This window comes from Prionailurus viverrinus, chromosome D3, assembly GCF_022837055.1.
Source record: "Prionailurus viverrinus isolate Anna chromosome D3, UM_Priviv_1.0, whole genome shotgun sequence".
Taxonomy (NCBI): domain Eukaryota; kingdom Metazoa; phylum Chordata; class Mammalia; order Carnivora; family Felidae; genus Prionailurus; species Prionailurus viverrinus.
This window is the reverse complement of record NC_062572.1, coordinates 1,792,561-1,815,407: the sequence shown is the minus strand read 5'-3', so window position 1 is coordinate 1,815,407 and position 22,847 is coordinate 1,792,561. Positions and strand designations below refer to the sequence as shown.

The 22,847-nt window shown below is 62.4% G+C and overlaps 1 protein-coding gene across 3 annotated transcripts in view; it reads left to right on the top strand.

The window, feature by feature from the left end:
- ADGRD1 (adhesion G protein-coupled receptor D1) overlaps positions 1–16,229 on the top strand; it is a 124,305-nt gene extending 108,076 nt beyond the window's left edge. For 2 of the 3 annotated variants that reach the window (XM_047827816.1, XM_047827815.1), the window contains 5 exons: positions 8,533–8,624; positions 10,324–10,450; positions 11,734–11,775; positions 12,884–12,976; positions 14,187–16,229. In XM_047827816.1, the coding sequence (XP_047683772.1) occupies positions 8,533–8,624; positions 10,324–10,450; positions 11,734–11,775; positions 12,884–12,976; positions 14,187–14,282 (450 nt within the window). In that variant the 3' untranslated portion in view covers positions 14,283–16,229. The other variant, XM_047827817.1, reaches the window with a different exon arrangement.
- The last annotated feature ends 6,618 nt before the right edge of the window (positions 16,230–22,847 follow it).

Below are 22,847 nucleotides of genomic sequence, written 5' to 3'. Positions count from 1 at the left end.
AGCGTCTGTCCCTTCAGGTGTCACCAGGCTTTTACGTCACGTCTCTCTTGCCCCTGAAGTAGCTGTCTGACAGATGCCGCTTCCTGCTTCGTGGAGGGCAAGCCAGGGTACTGGCGTGGGTGGGGTGAGCGGCGTGACAAGTCCTGGCCCCAGAGGGCATCGGTGTTGGTGGGTGTCGTCATCATCATCGTCCTCCTCCCTCTTCACCTTGGTCCTCCCCTCCTCCCTCCTCTCCTTGGTCCTCCCCTCTTCCCTCCTCCCCTTGGTCCTCCCCCTCTCTTCCCTCTGCCCTCCCCTCCTCCCCTTGTTTCTTCTGTCTTTCCCCATGGTCCACCCCTCCTCCCTCCTCCTAACTTGTTCCTCCCCTCCGCCCTCCTCCCCTTGGTTCTCCCCTCCTCCCCTTGGCTCTCCCCTCCTCCCTCCTACCTTGTTCCTCCCCTCCTCCCTCCTCCCCTTGGTCCTCCCCCTCTCCTCCCTCTGCCCTCCCCTCCTCCCCTTGTTTTTTCTCTCTCTTCTCCCTGTGGTCCTCCCCTCGCCCTCTTTCTCCTCCTCCTCTTTTTCCTGCCCTCCCCCTTCTCCCCAGAGACACAAAGCAGGTTGAACCCCCATAAGTAGAAAAGGCTCAGCCATGGGCAGTGCAGGGGGTCAGGTGCCCAGTGACGTCAGCCGGAGCCTGCTGCTCGCTCCGGGGTCCGTTGCCTTGGCGCTGGCTGCACCTGAGGCAGGCTTTCCCTGGCGGAGACAGGCAGAGTCAGCTCCTCGCGCATCCCGCAGGTCTGTGATGGGGCGGAGGGGGGAGAAGCTGTTCCCAGTGGTCCCAGGAAGTCCCGGGACACGCTCTGATTGGCTGCTAGGGGTCACGTGTCTGTCCCAGAGCCAGTCACTGAGGAGGCGGATGATCGGCCAGGCCAGTGTCACGTGACCGCTCGGGGGGCCAGAGCTGGGGGTTCCCCAGAAAGCCACGGCGGGGGGGGGGGGGGGGGGGGGGGGGGGCTGTGCTCTGGCACCCTGGCCACTACCTGGGTGTGTATCTGGTGCGAGGCCTGCTTGGGGACGGGCGTCTCCGTCTCTGCCGCCCCATCTGGGTGTCGGCCCACGGGGGCAGGGCGCTGATGTCAGGAAGGGGTGGTCCGCAGGGGCCTCCCCACATCCTTGCTGCCCACCCCGCGCTAACCCAGTGTGTCATCTCCACGGCCCCACGTGGGACCCCAGATGCACACTCCACACGCCCCCCGGGCCAAGAACCTGGGACACGTTTTCCCCGTGTACCTTCGCCCCGGGGCCCCAGGCTGTGTGCTGACTCACACTTGCACTCTCCCCACTGGGACCCTAGGACACTCCCCACCCAGGACCCCAGGACATGCTCTCTGCACCCCCCACAGGGACCCCAGGACACGCTCTCCACGGGCACCCCTTCTGCTGGGCCCCCGGGATGTGTTCTCCACACACCCCAGGGTGGTCACGAGGCCGTGGTGCTGCCCGTGAGCTGCTGCCTTTGAAGGGTGTGGAGTCCTGCCTTGGTTGGGGGGGGGGGGGATGCCTCCTGGACTCCTGTCCCTCATTGTCCTCGTTCATTGCTTCCCCATCTGTCATCCCAGCCGACCGTCTGAGGACAGGTCACCCCTGCGGGCAGTCAGCGGGGCCTGCTCCCCACTGCACCCCTGCACGGGGCATGGGTCCCCTGAATCCCCCGCCCCTCTCCCCAGCGGCTCCTCTTAAAGCTCGGCTGGCCTCGTCCCGGGCTCCTGGGCACCAACAAGGCCGTGGGCCCCGGTGGGTGATTGGACGTGAACGTGAGGGAAGAGGCCGGCGAACGTTCTGCAGAAGCCGCTCGGAAGCGGGGCCGCGCCTTCTTGGAGGAGGCTTTCCAGAGGGACGAGATGAGGGATGCCACTGTGGCGTCACTGACGTCCGTGGTGAGAGGGACAGTGGGTGGTGCTGGCCCCACACACGAGCCGTGTCCTTGCGCAGGATCAATTTGGCTGTGTCTCTTGCCAGGTGACACGTGCTTGGGGTCAGCCCGGCGATGGGGGTGATTTCCTTCCCTTGTGCAGCCCTGAGAGTCTCCGAGGTCCTCCCTGGCCACGGGGCCTGAGCCTCTGTGCTAGAGGAGAGGCAGCGGAGGCCCCGGCTGTGGCCTGCGCGCTGAGCTGTGTGGGCCCAGCAGGGCTCTGCAGGGAGGGCTGGGTGACAGGGCGGTGGGGGCCCCTCCCGGGGTGATGCCCCTGCGGCCCTGGCCGCGCCCCGGGGGCTGGCCTGGACCCGGCTCCTGCTCTCTGGCCGTGAGCACATTTGGCCTGTGGGGGCAGGGGCTCGGAGGGCGGGAGGGGAGTGAGGCCAGGTGTTTACCCGCAGGCTCCTTTTTAAAAAATGTTTATTTTTAAGAGAGAGAACAAGTGTGAGCAGGGGAGGGGCGGAGAGAGGGAGACAGAGGATCCGAAGCAGGCTGTGCGCTCACAGCAGAGTCACACGCGGGGCTCAAACTCGTGCACCGTGAAATCACGACCTGACCTGAAGTTGGACACTCGACCGACGGAGCCCACCGGGCACTCTGCCCTCAGGCTCCTTGTGCAGGACTATGGGCGGCCAGGGCTGCCCCATCCTCCGTAGGCCATGTCCTGGCCACAGCCCCTGGCCACGGCCTCGTCCACAGCCCCGCAAGGGTCACTCCGCAAGTGCAGAGACCCAACGGTCTCTGCTCCTTGGGTGCTGACCCACATGTGAACGCCCATCCCCATCCCCTTGGCCCTTCTGTGTCCAGGAGGGGTGGTCCTCCCCAGGAGTGCCTGTCCCTGCCACGGCCCTGCAGCTCCGCCCACCAGCCCACAGATCTGTCCCGTGGAAGTTGTCGGAACGGAGGTACCAGGCACGTGCTGGCTGCCGTCTCCCCAGAATCCTCCAGGCACACGCCTAGGCTGGCCTTTCCCCAGGGGAACGACAAGGGTGTGGGGGGCGCAGGGTCAGGGAGACCACGTGGCAAGATGTTGCTGAGACCCCAGCATGTAGGGGTGAAGACCCTGCCTCAGGCGGGGCCTGGGAAGAAGAGAGGGGTAGGTTTGAGGCCCATTCTGGGGAGTCCGGGACGACAAGGAGGCGGACAGATTGTTCCGGTGCTGAGCGTGGGGCTGACGGAGACCACGAAGGCTCGTGTTCTTCACAGGGCTTGCGGGGACAGGCTCAGGCTCTGAGGGCGAGCGCGCCCACAGAAACGCCCTGTGTGGCCCACCCCTTGAGTTGGCCTGACGGTTTCGTTGTTGTCGTATTTAAATTTGAATTCAGGGCTCCCATCAAATGGCCGGGTCCGTGGCGAGACCAGAGTAACCCAGTAACATCGCCCCCCACCGGTGTTCTGTGGCCGACAGCGAACCCGCTGGCGGGCAGGGCGGGCGGGACCCCAGTGCAGCTCCCCCCACTGCCGGCTCAGAGCCCCGTCCCGGTGATCCGTGGCCCCCACGGCCCGGCCGCCACCCTGGGAGGCTGAGCCACCGTCTGGGGACGGACCGTGGGCAGAAGAGCTTCCTCGGGGGAGAGGAGCCCAGAGGAGCCCGACCCGGCGCAGAACCCAGCAGGGCGGGGCGTGCACGTCCAGGGCGGATCTCACACCTGCTCTGTACAGGAAGTCTCCTTCCAGGAGGGGCCGAGAGGTCAGGAAGGGACGGGGTTGGGGATCGGAGCGCTCCTCCTCTCATTAACAGGGAGCTCAGAGGTGGCCCATGTTCCCCTGTTAACTGATTTTATTTTAGCTGTAGGAGGTGATGTGTCCATGTGTGATGGAGCCTTCAAATCCAGGGGCTGTCCCCTGTTTCCGATGCTATCCCTTGTCCCAGGGGCTGTCCCTTAACCCTAGGGTTGTCCCCAGGGCTGTCCCTTGTCCCCAGGGCTCTGTGAGGCTCGGCTGCGGTCACTTTACCAAAGTAAGTCACTTTAGGGGATTACAGGGGCTTCAGTCGGATCCTGTGTTCTCTGTCTCGCTCTCTGGGGTCCGGGAGGACAATTCACCTGCTCAGCGCAAAGGTAGAAACAGGCTCAGAACAGACTCCAGGCCCCTTGGTAACTGAGCCCCCCCGGGTCAGAGCATGGACATGGCGGGGAGGGGGGTGGTTTGAAGGAACGTTAATGACAAGGGTGAAGAAGGAAGTAGCTGAACGTGTGAGCACCACGTGCCCTGTTCTGTGTCCGCACTGACCTCCACCCTGCAGACCTGAAGGCCCAGGCGGGAGTGGCCCCCCCCCCAGATGTTTCCGGCTGATCTGAGTTTTAACGTGACTTTGGTCAGTGACAGCTGGGGACCCGGAGGAGCACCCACCACGGCATGGGGTCCAGTACCGGGTACCAGCATCCCAGGTCCCCAGGCTGGCTGGAGCCACCGTTACCATTCCTGAGGGGGCGTCAGCTCCTGGCCCCGTCCAGTCCCCCCTCTGGATGTCAGCCATAAACCCTCGGGGGCAGCAGTCCTCAAATTTGTCACATGATGGAATTATTGGTTCCCACGTGAGCCCCACCTTTTGGCTTTCCTGGACCTGGCCCTTTCCCAGCTCGCAGGCAATCCCACTGGGGAGGCGGCTTGAGGACCGCGGTGCTCCGGGGGACATAGGAGAACCCTGGGGCCAGGCGGGAGGAGGCGCGAGCTGAGAAGGGGTTCGGTGATTTCATAGCCAAGCGCAGGGGTCCACTGACCGTGGCCAGTGTGGCCCACTGTCCACTCTTAACGGACCGTCTTGTGGGTACGCAGCCACTGCCGCGTACTTACAAGCGTCTGTGGTGGGTTTTGTGCTACAGCAGCCGAGTTGTGTACCGGGACCGTCTGGCCCACAAGGCTGAACGTCCTGTTTGGCCCGTCACAGAAAAAGCACGTGGACGGACTCAGGGCCAGGGGCTGCAGCGGGGGGTCCTGCCCGCTCTGTCGGGCCTCACACTGGCCTGGCTCTTGGGGGTGCCTCTTATCCCCTCAGAGGACCCCTGCTTGTGTGCCGGGAGTCATGTCCCCATTTTCTCAGATGCCGTCCGCCTCACTTCCCGACCCTGCCCGTGTGGGGCGTGCAGTGCTCTCTGGGTGCACACTCACGGGAGTACATGCTCGGGAAAGAGGTCTGGCTGGGGCCGGGCGCCGGTCTGGGGAGGATGGTCCGTGCCGTTCTGGTGATGTTGGCCCCAGCGGGACTTTGGGGGACAGTGAAGGGTCACCGGGGCCTGCCGGGCCTCGAGCTGGGGAGGAAAGGGCAGAAGTGAGCCCCTTGCAGTAACAGCCGGCCAGGTCACTGCACAAACGTCCTGATGAGGAAGCGACGTGGATGCCACTCCCTGAATGACTCCAGTTAGGTTCTGTGCAGGCTCACAGGGTCAGCAGGCTTTGCAGAAGCTGTCGACCCCCAACGGCAGGGACCCCGGGGGTGACAGGGTCACCTTTGCCTGCATCCCCCAGGGGCTTCTTCAGTGCAGGCTCCATGGGGCAAGGGCCTCCAGTTTTGGGGAGAATCTCGGGAGTTCTGGGACCTCCTCCTCTGAGAAGCCAGGGTGGTCCTGTCTACATAGAGGCACAGATATAGAGGGCGACAGCGACAGTCACAGATGCCCAGACGCAGAGGTCCACAGGGACAAAGGTCGATGCACACAGTGGTATCTTCTGTATGTCTACATGTGATGGTTTCCCCGTGAGTCGTGGTATATGTCCCGACAGCGTCTCACAAGGCCAAGGAACAGGACGCGGTGCAGGCCCCAGAGCCCTGTCCTGGGCTTCCCCCCACCCCCGCCATCAGTGGTCACATGACCTGCAGTGCACATCCCGCCCCCATCTAGTTTGCTAAGACGCGGCCCGTGAATTATTCCTCCGGCGTCTGTTGGCTGTTGTCACCCAGAGGTGCTTGGCTGATGAAACACCCGCTCTCGTGGTGCACGTGCCTCACCCCAGGGCCTCTCCCGACGGCGACCAGCACCAACCAGGATGAGTGGCCGGGGCCAGGGGGAGGCCCGCTTCTGTTTGGGATGTTCCTGAAACACGAGGTGTTTTTGTCTCAAACCCGCAGCCTCCCCCTGAGTGAACGGGTCGCAGGGTTGGGGGTCAGCGCCTCCTGACTGTCCCGGCAGATGGGACTGTCCTATGGAGGCCAGGAGAGTGCTTGCCAGATGAAAGCACACAGACCCAGGCAGGGAGAGAGCCCGGGACGGGGGGGAAACAAACCCCAGAGAAATCTCTGGAGAGACGGACGTGATGACAAATTGTAGCCAGGAATGCCGGTGGCTTAACCGTTGCTGCCACGCTTCTTTCTGGGTCTTCATACAGAGCCAGCAGGTGACAGAGGGCTTGAAATCCCATCAGTCACCAGCCGTGTGCCCCCCCCACTTCCCACAGTGGTGGGGGGGAGTCACGTGAGCTCGTCCAGTGGCGGGGGCGGGGTGAGGCTCCCGCTCGTGCAGTGCCGGTTGACGAGAAGTCACTTGACTTAGGAATTGTACCACACGTGCTGAGGAAGCTTAATGTGTCCGGACCGTCTGCCCCCATCTCCCTCCGCTCCCGTTTCCGCCTCCTCCAGCAGACAAGCCCGCCGACTGCTTGTGCCTCCTCGGGGCCTTCCGCGGATGCCGGCGAACGTGAACGTGTGCTCGCTGTCCGGGGCCCGTTCCTCACCGTGTCTGTTGGCCTCTGGCTTTAGCAGCGTGGCGGGGGGGGGGGGTGGGGGGGGGTGCGGGGTGGGGAGAGGCTGCAGAACCGGCGGGCTGTGACCTCCAGACCCGCGGCCTGCTCCGGACAGGCAGGTGGTTTCCAGCCTCTTGTTGTTCCAGACCAGGCCTCGGTTTGGCCCAGGGGTCGAGGAACCCAGGACGTAAATTCGCAGAGTGGATGGGGCCGGGCTTGCAGGGTGTCAGACGGGACCAGGGTGAGCCTCCCCTCGAAACGCACGCAAAGCCCTGCCAGAATCGTACGCGTAAGAACACAAACGGTTCAGAATTCAGAACTCTAGGTTTTACCGAAGGCATAAAGCTGAAAAGCAATCATTCAAGAGAACCGAGTCCCGCGGTTTAACGCGGGCTCCTGGCCTCCCTGCCCTCGCGCCGCTGGGAGAGGCAGGGGCGCTGCCCGCTGATCTCAGAGCGGAAACTGCTGAGGCGGTCACTGCATCTCTGTGGCCCTTTCTCCACGTGGCTGAGTGTGGTTTCTTGTGGTCCTAACACGATTAGCCGGGGAGGAGGGGTGGAGGGCTCTGCCGGTGGCGAACTCACATCGTTGACCTCTTTCGTCCTCCCTGACCCTGGGCGACTCTGTTAGGGTCCTCGTCGTGCAGGCGACAGATGAGGGCGAGTGACGTGCCCTGGGAGCCGGGAGCCGGGCCGCCCGGGGTTGAGGTGTCGGTGAAGACACAGCCAGGCTGCGTGTGGCACTTGAGCCTTCTTGGCGGGGTGTAGTGGTACAGGCCGGGGCCCCTCCCGGCCCCCCAGCACGGAGCCCTGGAGGCCGGGCGGCCAGGCCGGGAGGAGGCTGACAGCGGAGAAGGAGTGGGGAAGCACTGAACTCTGGGGGAGTGGCTGCGAGGCCCCGGGCGTAAGGTGGTGTCAGCAGTGGAGCCTGAGGAAGGCCTGAGGCCGGAGCCCCCGTTAGGAGGCCTCGGAGGCAGGTGCCGGGGCTGGGAACGCAGACCTGCCCGTGGGGATGGCCGCCAGGGTGGGAGGCCTGAGCCCCTGCCTGCGGTTCTGCGCACCAGGCCGGGGTGGGGAGGGCCGCCTTGCCTGTGAGGTCGGCCGGTGAGGCCTTGTCCTTGCCCGTGGTCAGGCCTGACCGTGCACGTAGGGTTTGGGCCTGGAGCAGGACTCCTGGGAGAACTTGTCGTTGACCTCCGGGTTTTGCAGAGGGAGGAGAGAGGTCCCGGCCACAGCACGGGCCTGGATCCTGCAGTAGCAGAAGGAAATCCTGGCTCTCGCTCCCCCTTGCCGCCTCCTGCCTTGCCAGGTTCGCTCAGCGCCCTGCAGAGCTGCTCGGGAGGGGACAGGTTGTGCCTGAGGCTCTGCAGAGACCTCCTCAGCACCCCTGCCCGACAGTCCCCAAGGGGAGCCTCCCAGCAGGTGCCTAGCCAGGAGGCAGATGCGCTGTGGCCTCCAAGGATCACTCCAAGGCCGCTGGCCTGGGTGGGGCCAGGAAGTGAAAGTGGCAGGTGCCTTTATGGGTGCGAGTTCTTATCTCTTCAATGATCCGTTGGCGCTGTGGGCGTTGTGACGGTTTCTCATCAGATGGGGAAACTGAGGTTCCAAGGGCATGAGCGCATCACGTGGGGTCCCACACAGCGAGCAATGCTGAAATGAGGTTTGAACCCCAGGCCTTCCCTTGCTGTGCGCCTGGGGGCAGAATGGGCTGGGTGGCTGCCCTGTCTCGGCACAGACGTGGGCTCCCAGAAGGTGCTCGTCCGTGTGCCAAGTGGAGGTAAACGCTCAGGGACCCATGTGGGTTACGTTTCTGCAGTGACGCCACCTGCTCGCTCAGAGCGAGGGGGGTGGGGTGGGATCGGGACCCTCACCTTGGCTTCCGTTGCTCCCCTTGTGCAGGTGAACGTCGGCATCCTCGTGGCCGTGACCAGGGTCATTTCACAGATCAGCGCTGACAACTACAAGATCCATGGGGACCCTAGTGCCTTCAAGTAAGCTGGACTCTGGGCCATCGCTGGTCGTCTCGGCCACACGCAGCTGCCCGCAGGTAGCGGGCGGGGGGCACTGGGGAGCCCTGGGCTCACATCCTTGCTTGCCTGTTATGTAGCTCCTCTGACCAGCCCCAGCCTCACTGCCCCATATGTGAAAGATGGGGGCTACTGGATGCTATCTGGGGACAGACAGCTAGCTCCACCCCAAGGGTAAGAGGCCACCTGCGGGGGCGAAGGAGGAAGATTGCAGGTTCCGTCCTGCCTCGGCCCTGCCAGCAGCCCCCGGCTCTCCTGTCTGTAAAGGGCTGTCGCACAGAGGAAACTCCTCTGGGTGCAGCTGCCCGAGGTGCTCCCGGGCTGGTCCGTCTGCAGGAGGAGCAGGTGTCTCTGGGGAGGGACTCCACCCCCCCCACCCCCCCCCCCCCGCTCCTTCCGCACGTGACGAGGGGACCCCGACAGCCCCGGCCCAGTTAACAAGAGGCCTCAGTGAGCTTCAACTGGAAATACTCTCCCCAAAATCTTCTGTTTTGATGTTTCAATTTTTAAGAGAAAGCCAGCACGTTTTGAGACCCATTTCTCACAGCCACTCCTCTCAAATATGGGTTTTCCAGGATCTGAAGATGAAGCTTAAGTGGTCCGTGATGGTCTGTTCCCAGATTCGAGGGTTTTAACTGCAGTGACTTTAAGAAAACCTGTGGCTGCAGCTTCCCCGGCAGCTGACCTGTGTGAACCGTCCTTGGCTTTCAGGGTTTGTGGCCGGGAGCTGCCAGGGCAGGGATCTCGGGCATCCGACCGGGAGGCTCAGTGTGGCCGTGTCGCACCTCCTCCCAGAGCTGCCGGACGCGTGTGAGGCACCTGTGCCTGCTCGTGCGTTTGTCCGTCACTCACTCACTCGTTCAGTCAGGGGTCACGTCCCGAGAGCCCACCAGGCCCTGGTGCGGTGCCGCGCTCTGGGGTCGCGGGGATGAGGCCCCAGCCCAGCCGTGGGGGAGCTCGCGGTCTAGCGAGGAAGCGGACGTGTGGTCACCGTGCCCAGTTATGAGGGGCAGGCAGCCGCCGAACTGAGCGCACAGTTCACGTCTGTCTCCGGGCTGCCCGCTGAGGCCCTGGGACAGAAGCCCCGGTGTGCAAAGCTGGCTGTTTCAGAGGTCGGGGAGACAGTGCACTATGTCGGGACACCTTGGGGTGAGACGTTGGTCCAGCTGGCGCTCAGTGGGCGCTGACTCTGTGCAAGCTCCACCCCGGGCTTGTAGACGCGGGAGGGACCACGTGTCTTCATCACGGAGCCCACATTCCGAGAAGGAGCCTGCGAGGCTGATGCGGGGCGTGCCTCCCACCCCTCTGGGTCCTCCCGGCCGGGGCCTGGCGCTGCTCTCCGCCATGGGTGCCCAGGATCGGCGTTCCCATCGGATCGGGGAGGTCAGCAAGGGCGCCCAGAGGGCGCGCCGGCTGCCGGGTGCGGAGCGCCGGCTGCAGGGGAGCCGTAGGGGAGCTGCCGGCTGGGCGGGGATCCCGTCTCAGGTCCCGAGCGGTCAGCTCCTCACCCAAGATTACCCGCCGGGCGGAGCCCAGGCCCAGCCCCCAGCAGGGCCATGTCCGCTCCCGCTCAGAGGCCTCCGGTCGAGAGGCCGGTCCCTCAGACCCACCGTCACCTACCCACCCCCGCCAGAGTGGCCGCGTCCATCCACCTCTCTCTTAGGTTGACGGCGAAAGCTGTGGCCGTGCTGCTGCCCATCCTGGGAACCTCGTGGGTCTTCGGCGTGCTCGCTGTCAACAGCCAGGCCGTGGTCTTCCAGTACATGTTTGCCGTTCTCAACTCCCTGCAGGTGAGAGCCTGCGGACTCCCGGGGGAGGCCGGCCGCCACGTGAGCGGATGTGCGCGGCAGGCTGCCACCGGGGAGGGAGGAAGGCCCCCTCTCTGTTCTTGCCACACCCCCTGGGGGCCCACGGCGTGAGCCTGCCCCGCGGTCGGGCACAGAGGCGTCGATGGGGCACACGCCAGGCGCCCAGCACACGGGGCCTGCGGGGTCGCCACCCAGTTCATCCCGCTGGTGGCTGGGACTGGCGGGAGGCACACTCAGGCCTGAGAGGGAAGACGGCAGCCTGCGGGCAGCTCTGGAAAGGGGGCCGGGCGTGGGGAGGCGGCGACGGCGTGTATCTCGGGTCTGGGTTCACACGTGTCCCCCGCGTGGACGGGCAGGGAAGGGTCAGCAGCCTGGAAACCCGAGGCTTAGGGTGCTCAGACCTGCGTCCCCAGACACACAGCCCCCCCAAAGGAAGGGTGGAAATGGGTGCCCACCGCCACCCACAGCCCACATGGCTGAGCCGAAGGCTGAATCCTGGCAACCGCAAGCACGGCCCACCGGCTCTCACTGTGCGGTCCACACTGCGTCCGGGTCTTCCTGACCGGGGACCGCGTCTCACGGACGAGCGTCAGGCTTCTAATTTGTAACAAGCTTCCACCCATCGTCTCCCTGTGGTTGTTCACAGAAGAACGTGTCCGGTTTGGCTGGCTGTAGCCCTTACACGCCCTGGGTCCTGGGCCACCTCCCTCCGCTCTGGATCCCGGCTTCCTCCCCCATTCAGCGAGAACGGGCCCCAGTAACGGGGCTGCTTCAGCGCTGAATGAGATGACTCGTGTGAGGTGTCGCCTAGCGCTGGACACGTAGCAGCTGTCTCCGGGGCTTGGGGGACATCCTCATTCTCGTGCCTGTTTCGTTGTTATCGTCGTGCTGAGATGAGGACACCAGGGCTCAGTTTAAGGAATTGTCTGATGTCCCTGCCGTTGTCCTTTCCCAGCATTTCTGCTCTTTCCCGGGTCCACCCTGTCTGGGAGTCCACCTCTGTAGACGCCTTCGCCCAAACAGCGTGGCCGTCACGCTGGTGCCCGCCTCTAGGTTAGATTTCAGGGTGGGACCCGGGACGCCCCTCCATCCTCGGGGGCTCCAAACCGTAGCGTCAGGATTGGCACACAGCTCACCTACAGGCTTCCTGGCACTGAGCCGTGCCAGGACCTCTCCAGAGCCCATGTGGCCTTGGGAGGAAGCCCTGGAAAGTGCCGCGATAAAACGCAAGGGCCCTAATCCTGTGTTCTCCCCTTCCTCCCCAGGGGTTTTTCATCTTCCTTTTCCATTGTCTCCTGAATTCAGAGGTATGTCTACTCTACTTCCTGATGATACGAAGCAGGCTATTCATTTCTGAAAGGGCACGGGGCGCAGGAACCGTCTTGCGCCGTCAGGCCGGTGTCTGGGAACGTAACCCTGGATAGGCTTTGGTAGGGGCGACAAGTTGTGTGCAGTGGGGCTGCTTTCCGTCAGCCCTTCTCTCGACTTCTGGCTGCTGAGCAACACTCAGCGTCCCCCTCCTGGCGTCAGGCGGGCCCTGCCGGCTCTGCGGAGGGCAGGGGGGATGGGGACAGTGGAGGCAGCCGAACTGTACGCCCTGGACCTGCTCGCTGCTGCCTGGCACGTCAGGGACATTAAGATGCAGGTGGCCTCCCAGCAGTCCTCCCCGAACGCATCTGGGGTGTAAGGAGGAGGCCTCGAGACCACGGGGTTCAGGCCCTGGGGCAGCTGGGGGGGCTCGTTCTCAGTACGGCGTGGGCGTTGCACCTGCCGTGCACTTGGCCTCGGGGAGGGGAGAGGCTCCAGGCCTTGTCCCTCAGGATCCGTACTTGTACTAGGCAGAGGTCCCACCCCACCTGGGTGCTCCGCAGAGGGTCCGTTTGTACACGGCTGGGTCAGGCAGCGAGGGAGGGGAGCTGGGGGAGGGGCGGGGGGGTCGCTGAGGATGATGGTGACCGGTGGGGGAGGGCTCACACGATTGCCAAGACCGGGGAGCAGCCCGGCAGAGCCCGAAACTGCGGTCCACCCGGTGGGAAGGCCACGCGCCGCCTGCCCTGCGTCTGTTGGCTTTTCGTCTCCATTGTTTCTGCTGCCGTCACACTCTGCCCCCTCCACCACTCCTTGTTGAGTGTGTCCCGTGCCCCGTGCAGAACCGTGACGAGGCCGGCAGGGGCCAGGCCGGATCCAGCTCTCTCCCTGTGCGGCCCTGGCACGGTGATGGGGACAAGGTCTGCAGCTGCCAGATGAGGCAGTGAGTCTGGACCCGATGCTTCCAGACCCTGCCCGTGCCCTGCAGCTGGTGCCCCGGGGCTCTCTTTCGGCACGAATTCCTAGGGACCTCTGAGAAAGATCTCTTGCTGTTGCTGTTCCCACCACTGAAATTGCTCCTAACCAATCCGCCGTCTGCCTTCGAAGGTGAGGGCCGCCTTCAAGCACAAAACCAAGGTCTGGACCCTGACGAGTAGCTCCAACCGCAACACTAACGCGAAGCCCTTCAGCTCTGACATCGTAAGTGCCACGCGCCGTCCCGTCTGCGCCCCCCGCTTCTCGCTTGGATCCTGTCCCGAGCACCTGCACCCCTACCGCGTGGACCCGCAGGCTCGTCTGCTGCGCTGTCCCTGTTACCTGGAAAGCCGAGGCGGCTTCCGGCTGCGCTGAGCTCACCAGGCCTCTGCCCTCGCGGGCCTCCGAGACCCAGAGCCCCCGGCGCGCCTCTCGTCCCTTCCCCGAGCCTGTTCTCGGCAGGGCCACGTCGTGCGGGTGGCTACCCGTGCGGGTCGTGGCGGCGAGGCCCGGGCACCGGCGGTTCTCGCTCAGCCTGCTCACACCTGACGTGGCCTGCAGGCTGCGTGGGCTCTGGGTGACGTGATGCCCACAGCGGGGTCCTCCGTCCTGGTGGTGTCACGCGACCTTCTCTCCTGCCCGTTTCCCCGGGGGCAGTGCTTCTGTGTCGCGTCAGGAGGACGGAAGGATCAGCTGACCAGGAGGCGGGCCCCGGGCATTCTGCTGGTGTCCCAGGGAGGCAGGACGGTCACCAGGCACAGCCCAGCCATCAGGGGTCTCCTTCCTCTGCAGACGCCCAAGAGCCGGGGTCTTGGCTCTCGGGGCTCTCGACAAGCCTGTCCTCTCAACACCGGGCTCCTTCGCCTCCCACGGAGGTGCAGGCAGGGCCACCGGGCGCCTGGGGCACATGTCGGGCGTTCTCATGGCGCCACCACCTCCGAGCTGAGCTCAGGGGTCCCGTCCTCGGGAAGAGCCTCCCGGGTGGTGCGGAGTAATGGCACCCCCGGTGCGGTGTTGCGCTGCCCCCGTCTGCACCGTTTTGCTTATTTGTTGTGCGAGCGTCACGTTGTCTGCCTCCCACGGGGTGCACACCCCCGGGAACAAGGACCTGGTTGGCTCTGCTCGCTGCCGTGACCCCGCAGCCTCCGGCAGCAGCGAGGTGTGCTCGGTAAACGCACGTGGAGAGCGCAGGGCCGGGCGGGCGCGCGGCAGAGGGCGCACGCCAGCCCCCAGACGCAGGGCCGAGGAGCCCGGGCGGAAGGCGGAGAGCAGTGTGGCCTCGGAGTTCAGGGTCCTCTTCCTCGGGGAGCACGGGGGCCCGGCGGGTTCGAGGGGAGCCTCACGCGGCTTTCCGGCCCGGCGGTTCCGCGCCCGCCGGGACTGGTTTCCCATCGTGGGGCAGGGTCTTCTCAGCTCACTCCTTTGTGGTTTGCAGATGAACGGGACCCGGCCGGGCACAGTGTCCACCAGGCTCAGCCCCTGGGACAAGAGCAGCCAATCTGCACACCGTGTGGACCTGTCTACCGTGTGAGCAGGGAGGCTGCAGCCGCCGTCCTGCTGCTCAGAACACACCCGCAGACGAACCACGAGAAGCCCTCTGCCTTCACCACGAGACCCTCTCCTCGCTGCTGTCTGGATGTGGGGGTCGTGGCCCCCGGGACAGGCTTCCTTGCCTCCCACCCGCCCCGTGTGACAGAGCCCACCGCCGGTCCCGCAGCCCTCCCGGCTCTGGTCCTCCTGTGGCCGAGCGACTGTCCCCCGGGGCACCTGCCGTGGGCACACAGGCCCCAGGGCCTGCCGCACCAGGAGGGCGGGTTAGCCTGGGAGCCACAGTGGGGCCTCGGGACCAAAGGGGAGGGTCCCGCGGGGAGGCGGAAACCCCCAGAGGGTCAGGCGGAGGCGGACGGGCCGTGTGGGCAGCGTGAGAAATGTCCTCGACCTGCTGAATCAGCCACAACAAGCTCCGAGGAGCCAGCGCCAGCTGGGGGGGCCCCTCACGCTCCGGCCATGCCACCCCTGCCAGGCCTCTGTGGGGCCGGGGCTTTGGGCTGGGGTCTCTGGGCCGCTCAGGCCCGGCCGCGGGCAAAGAGCCAGGTGGGCCGCTGCTGGGAGTGCTCCGGTCCCTCTCAAGGTCGGTCTTGACGTGGGCCGCGCCGTGAGCACCCGAGCCTTCCCCGCGCCCGCGGCCCCCGGGAGCTGGCTGCCGGCCTGCGGTTGGCTTCCCGTGGCCCGGCTTCCCGGCTTCCCGGAGCTGCTTCCTGGTCACTCACAGACCCCTGTCTGTGTTTAACGGGCAGACGCGGTGGAGGGTGGTGCGGCGGGTTCCGCGTTGCTGCGATGGCAACCATACCTCGCCGCCCGCACGGCCACCCGAGCCACGGACCCGGGGACGGTGGCCTGACGGTGGCCGGGTCTTCCTGTTGATGTTGCTTTGCAGACTGGGACTCGGCCCCGTAGGAGATGGGAGCGACCCTTACCCCTCCACGCGGGCAGGGTCCTTGACCCTAGATGTGAACCCAGACGCCACCGAATATTCGGAAGCAGGCTGTGACCACTGGCTGTGACCGTGGCGTCAGCACTAAGGGTCTGTGAGATGCGTGGTGAGAAGTTCAAACCCGTAGCTGATACTGGAAAATCTTCCTGCAAAACTGTGACCGTGGTAGCATTAAGCCCTTCCCGCCCCGTGCGCCCACTGGGTCTCGGAGTGAATTTTCTCCATGGTTCTGTGGACCTTCTCCATCTTGGTCGGGTGCCTTCCTAGTGTAACGCGCCCCCGTCACGGTGGGCGCAGCAGTCACCCGCAGGCGTCTCCCGCGTGGGGAGGGGCTGGACACAGAGCCACGTGTCGACCGCAGGTGAATCTTTGTTCTTCCGTCCCAGTGAGGCCCCGGGCGCAGCAGCGACTCGGCACAGGGTGACGATGTCCATTACCTTCTGTGCAGCCCCTGGGGACGGGCTGGGGTGTCGACCGCCACAGAGACCCCGTGTGTAGTGAGAAGTCCGAGCGTGCCCAGCCCCTGCCCAGGCTTCTCCTCATGACTCCAGAAACCAGATCGCTTGTAACTCAAGGGGCATCCTTGTCAGGCCCGTGAGCACCTAGAAGTGAGAACACTGTATCCTAAGGTCTACACTTGGATTTTTGTTTCTTTTGTTTCTGGTGAAGCAAATCAAGTAAGGAACCGTCTTCACTTTAGATGGATTTCTATTTTGTTTTAAACTCAGCATATTCGCTCTACATAGCTAATCTATCAAGGGAAGTAATGAACAAATTTTTTATTTCTAATGAAGGAAAGCAGTGCACTTTATTTATAGGCTATAGATTTCGGCTTCTTGCGGTGCTTTATTATCTACACGTAATTGGCCAAAGATAAGAAATTGGAAAGGACAGTGTGTTTAGAGTAGTTTATGGCGCAGGAAAGACGATGGATGCCACTGAGGAGTGAAAATATGTTGTAATTTTTATGAAATAAAATCTTAATGTCCTTAAGATGAAGTGTGGTCCTAAGGTCTTTTGCTTGTGGGAGATGAGCGGGGACTGAGTCTCATGACAGAAATCTGTAGAGAGACACGTGGGATGAAATCTTGCCCTGGGATTCACTCACCGGTTACTTATTCAGTGCCTACTGTGTACTGTGTGCCCGGCACGTCCTAGCTCTGGGGACACTGTGGTGGATGACATCCCCGGGGCTCTTGGGAGCCTCCCTCCCGAGGGCGGGACGGGGGGGACAAGCCCCCGGCCACGGGGCAGGGGGGTGGGGGGGCAGCGGGGAGAGGGTCCGTGCAGCCCCCGTGTAGACGTGTGCTGGGTGTGGGAGCTCCGGCCACCGCCGGCCGCCCGGCCCCGCGCATTCGCTTCTCTTCCCACAGTGTTTGCAGGGATGACAGACGTACCTCACTCGGTCCTGACGTCGTATCTGCTGCACAGCCCATCCGCTTTTAAACTTCTCAACCACCACCTTCCGTATCGCTGTGTCGCGTTCATAATTACAGTTGTGATGGGTATGCATAAAACATCCAATTACATGCAGCGTTTTACCAGATCCTTGAATTATCTTAGGATTTCCACGCTTCGGTGTTCTATACGGTTTATATGCGTGTGACGTTACTGTTTTGATAGACTTTCTGTCTTCCTACACTAGGTAGGTGCGTCAGTAGATGGAAACTGATGTCTTTGATGTTCTGCTTATGGCTTTTTTTTCTTATCTTGATTGTTTTCCAGGTTAAAATTTCACAGTTGGGTTTCTGCGTCAAAACGGAAATAATTCCGTGGCTCTTGAAAACGTTTTTCCAGATTGTTACCAAGACAGGTACCGGCTCAAAACGGAAATAATTCCGTGGCTCTTGAAACGTTTTTCCAGATTGTTACCAAGACAGGTACCGGCTCAGCGCTCGACACCAGTGACAAGTTATTGATGACTCTTTTTTTTTTTCCAAATATTTTACCAGCAAGGCGTGTTTGTCGTCAGTATTTTTGTTGCCAGTTTAATACGTGTGAACGTGTCCTAACCTGCATCTCTCTGGTCCCTGCTGAGAGCTTTTCACGAGCCTTTACTTCCTTTCCCTCCTCCCGGAAGGGAGCTGATAATTGGGAACACACAGGGCGAGTAAAATCACGTATTTGCCGTGTAACTGTCTCACTTGGGTGCTGGGCGTCCCTGTCCAGCCTCCTGTGGGGGGTGTGCCCTGTGACGGACACTGCCCCGGGCACCACAGAGGCCTCCTGCTCTCGGACTGAGCTCAGCCCGCGGCCATCCTGAAAACGCCTGGCTGCTTCTTGGGGCACCGCATCCACGCGGTGGGCACGCTCCCCGCTCACACCACCTGCCCTGATAGGGAGGCAGGTGCGGTGGGTGGGCCGAGGGTCCCCCCGAGGCGGCTCCAAGGAGGCTCTCGTGGCCCCCTGGTCACGCCTCCTCCCGCGGGAGCCCCAGAGGCGTCGCGCAGCGGCCTCCTCGTACTCACGCGGCTCCCGTGGAGCCCGCCCCCGCAGGTCTATCTGGCTGGGCGCAGATCGGCCTTGACAGCATCTCCCGCCACGTTTAGGCGGTTCGGCCGTGAGGGCTGAGGTCGAGGGACGTGGGGGTGCTCCGTTCACAGCGCGGGACCGTTCCCTACTTTTAGAAAACCGTTTTCTGCGTTTTTGTCGGGGGGTGGTTGACGTACAGCACCCTGTCGGCTTCAGGTGCTGATCACGAAGTTTGATGCTCGTGCACGGTGTGAAGCGGTCCCCACGACGAGCCTGCGCCGACGTCACCTGACACGGTTGCAGACGACGCGACGAGGTGTCAATAGCCGTGCGTGAAAACACCCGCCACGCGGTCTGTTCCGCCCGGGACCGCTCCGTTTTGCGAGTGGGGTTTGTACCCCCCGACCCCCTCACCCACTGCACTGCCCCCCGCTCCTGCCCCCAGCAGCCAGCAGTCCACTCCGCTTCTGCGCGTCGGCCTTCCCCTATTCTCCACGTGCGGGAGGTCGTGCAGCCTCTGTCTCCCTCCGCCCGACTTCCCGGCGCACGACTCCCTCCCGGCTCTCCGGGTCGTCCCAGATGGCCAGCACCCCAGTGTGTGCACCACCTTTTCTCTCTCCACTCTTCGTTGACAAGGGTTTCGTATCCTGCAGCCTTACCAGATTCCTTCATTAGTCCTGTTTGGCGACTTTCCCGCGTACAGGGTTTACTGTGCGTGACATCACGTCATCTACACACGGAGGTGATGTCACCTCCCCTGTAGGATTTGTGTGCCTTTTACCCTCTTTTCCTGCCTGACCGAATGGCCAGGGCCCTGAGCTCCGTGCTGACGGGAGGTGGGGACAGGCTCCCTTTCTCGCCCCTGATACGCAAGGCAAAGTTTTCACCTGCTCACCCGTGGGCTCGTCACGTGAGGACTTTATTATGCTGAGAGTTTTCTTGATCGTGAGAGGACATTGACTTCTGTGCACGCTGTTCCTGCAACTTTCCGCAGGGCATCGGATTCTCTTCGTTTGTCCCGTTGGTGCGGCGTGGCACGTTTTTTGGTGCGCATGTGTCGAACCATCCAGGGTGGTTTTAGTGAGTCGCTCGCTGGTGTTCTGAGAATTTCTGCATCCACGTACGTCAGGGACATCGGCCTGCAGTTTTCCTGGAGTGTCCTTGTCTGGCTTTGTTATCAGGGTAACGCTGGCCTGGTAACCAAAGGCCGGGGGTGTTCCCTGCTTTTCAGTTTGCTAGAAGAGCTTGAGAAGGGTTGGTGCTAATTTTTTTATATGCTTGCTATGCCTTTGCTCGATCCCGCAAAGCACCGGCCAAGCGCCGAGAGCCTCCCTTCTGCTCTCCCGGGGCAGCGTCACTTGCTCGGAAGCGTGTGGTTTCTCCGGGGAGCGCACGGGGAACCGGCCACGGGTGCTTGTGTGCGTGGTGAGCTGCGCGGTGTTGGGGGCTCCTGGGGCGAGTCTGGGGACCACGGTCCAGCTTCCTCACAGAGTCTGCCGCGTGCTCAGTGGCGACTCTGCCCTTCAGATGTGCTCCGAGAGCCCCGGCTGCGTCGTCCCGGCTGCCGCCTGCCGTCCAGTCCCGCAGCCACCTCGTACTCCGGGCGGGATGGGGAGTGCGTGTCTGGCAGTGTCCGTGCGGCTGGGGAAGCCGGCCCGCACTCACACACCCTCGTCCCCGGGAGGAATCACAGGCCAGAAGGTCCTGGGCCGCAAGCCGGGCCAGGCCAGCCGGGCCACTCTGGGGAAGGGGGCGTGAGCGACGAGAAGCTGCTGCTCCACCCTCTGCCGTGCACTTGCCGAGTGGACTCCCGTGCCTCCATGAGGGCTCTCCTCCGTGGGCGACTGTCTACAGTGGTGTCCCTTGGGCAGAGGGTGGTAGAAAACTCGGTCCGCCGTGAGGACAGTGTGTCGCCCCTTCCCCCCCCCCCCCCCCCCCCCCAGAGCAGATCGATGGATCAGTTTTATCTTTTGTCGGTTGTACTTCTGGCGTCGGGCCGAAGAAATCTTCAACAAATCCCAGATTGAAAAGATTCCCCTGTATTTTCTTCTAAATACGTAATGGTTTGCCTTTACATTTAAACATAGGGTCCTTTTAAAATTGAGTTTTGTATACTGTCGGAGGTTTGCATCGAGACTCGTTCTTGTCTGTGGAGACCCTCGTGGCCACCAGTGGCCCCAGCCCCATCTGTCTGGGGGGCTGTCCGTTCACCGTGGGGCGGTCTTCGCTCCGTCGTCCAAGGTCAGTTGACCACTGTGTTTGTGAGGTTCTAGTTCCAGGATCTCGACTCCGTCCCTTCCTTCATCTGTTGGTCTGTCTTTTCCTTCCGACACCGTGCTGTCTTGACGACTGTGGTTTTGTGGTTTTGTGGTTAAGTCTAGAAATCAGGAAGTGAGTCCCCAAACGGGGGTTTTCTCTCTCACTGTTGTGGCCGTTCCAGATATTTTGCCTTTCCATATAGGTTGTAGAGTCAGTCTGTCAAGATCCACAAAATAGCTCGCTGGGATACTGATTGGGCGTGTGGTCAATCTATAGATCGATCCTGAACAATTGACATCTTCGTGATATTGGGTCTTTCAACACCTAACTCTGGAGTATCTCTCCGTTTATTTGCACCTTTAGAATTGCTACAATTGCATCTTTAAACGTTTGGTAGAATGCAGGCTTTCAACTTCCCATAGATATTTTAACTGATTTCTAAAGTAATTTTTCAAGCACACCGATCCTCTCCTGGGCTGCCGCTAACCTGCTGGTGAGCCCATGACAGGCACCCTTTGTTTCCCTCAAAGGGTGTTTGATTGGGGCGCCTGGGTGGCGCAGTCGGTTAAGCGTCCGACTTCAGCCAGGTCACGATCTCGCGGTCCGGGAGTTCGAGCCCCGCGTCAGGCTCTGGGCTGATGGCTCGGAGCCTGGAGCCTGTTTCCGGTTCTGTGTCTCCCTCTCTCTCTGCCCCTTCCCCCGTTCGTGCTCTGTCTCTCTCTGTCCCAAAAATAAATAAACGTTGAAAAAAAAAAAGGGTGATTTCCAGCATTTTATGTTGGTTCTTTCTTAGAGTTCCCATCTCTCTGCTTCCATTGCCTGTCTGCTTTTGTACACTGTCTACTCTTTCCGTTACAGCTCTTAACATCGGTCACAGTTATTTAAAATTCCCCGCCTGATGATTTCATCGCCACCCGTGCAGTGCGTGAGTCTGGTTCTGGTGCTTTTTTCTTCCGTGACTTTTTGGCCCGCCCTGCCGTGTTGCTGTCATTCAAAGCTGTCCGTGTCTACCTTCGGTGTTAGGAACCAAGGTAGGCGGGACATTAGCGGGAGGGTCTGTGCCGTCCGGCCGGGAATGGGGCCGTGTTGAAAATTTGCCACGGCCGCAGATGCCCAAGGCGTTAAGTTCCTCCGTGGTCCTTGTTTTGGTCTTTGCTCCAGGCCATGGACCTTCCCTGTGCGCCCCTCAGAGAGCAGCTCTCTCAGCTGTGAGCCTCGGGCACCCTCTGCACCTCTAGCCACGGTGGTACCACGTGGGGCGGGGGAACCGCTCTGTAATTTTATGACACAGATTCATCTTTTACCGGGTCTGTGTCTACGATGGTAGTCCTCGGCAGTATTCCTCCGGTGAGCAGGCACATCCCCCTCTCTGGGGACACAGGCAGACCAGGGGGCCCGGAGAGGGGGCGAGGTGCCCGCCCCTGGAAAGGATAGAACTCTGATATGGTCCTTGCCCCGCAGGGTAGGAACGTGATGATGACGGGGTGGGTATGAGCCGCGGCCCCTGGCACCCAGCAAGGCGTGCTTCGGCTGCGAGGAGGAGGATTTCTCTCCTCCGGCCCCGGACCTCATGGCCTCTCTGGAGACGCACGGGCCTGAGGAGGGGACACCAGCAGGCAGGCTCTCAGTGGCGGTGCCCGGGTATCTGGTCCTCCCTCCTGGGGACTTTGGTGCCACATGAGCTCCCTGGAACTTGGACTTAGCTCTGGAAAGAAGGTGGAAATGAAGGTACGTGCTCCCCGAGTCACCGAGTTGTCACCTGGCAGGATGGAATCTGAAACAAAGGCTCAGTTTCTCCATGTCTGTGTGTGGATGAGTCCTGGGTCCCCGACCCTTTTGTTGAATTTTATCCTGTAGAACGAGGGAGCAGTGGCGGGGCCTTGAACTTTTTCTCCACACGTCAGCGCACGGCACGGGGTCTCGGCCAGCACCGACCCTGCGCCTTCCTTCCTGGGATGGCCTTGAGTTTTGTGGATGTCCCTCTCCCATGTGACTCAGGGAAGGGTGACCCCGGCCCCAGCTCGGGAATGAAACCCGATCGCCATAAAATGGGCTTTGTGGTCCGTTCTCCTTTCCAGGGACTGGTTTACACAAAGGCATGGGAGGTACCTCAGCCGGTGACAAGTGAAGGGACACTGGCCCCTGCCCAGGAAGCCTGGAACCACGGGGTGACACAGGGAGCTGGCCAGACCCCAGCCCCCCAGTGACGGCGGTAGGAGGACACAGGTTGCTGGGGTCCCTGATGGCAAATGGAGCTGCTTCTGGACCCGTCTTGGAGCCGCTGCTGGGAGAGAAGTTTCCTCCTCCCTCGGGCCAGAGAGTTTTCTGTTGTTCGCACCGGAGGGGCCCTGGCATCCCTGGTTGGCGGGAGGGGCCCCATGTGCCTCTGCCTCGTGTTTGGGGCTGAAGGGCTGTGAGGGCCAGCCCTGGGGGACACCGCCTGCTGCCCTCCTGTCCCCCGGCTGACGCGTGGCTCTCCCTCCCCAGCAGGCGTCCTCACGGGAGGGTTAATGAAGGAGGTTAACGGGCCTAACGGAGTCTGTCCAGATAAACGAGAGAGGGGCCTGACCCCTGCAAGCTGTGGGGCGTGTTCCTGTCACTGGAGGTCCTGAGGCCCCCTCCGCTTCTATTAGGTGAACAAGCTGTGTTTGTCCGTTTGCAAACCACTCTGTCCCTCTGTTCTCCTGGTTTTCCAGATCTCCGGGTTTCCAGAGATTTCTCCCCAGTGAGCCCACTTTCTTCTCTCCCTGGGGGATCCTCCAGATGGACGCCGGGTGTGCTGTCTCCCCATGTGGGGGCGGGGAGCACCGGGCCCCCAGAACGCTCACGCCTGGCCCTGCCCGGAGAACCACTGTGCCTTCCCAGCGCCCA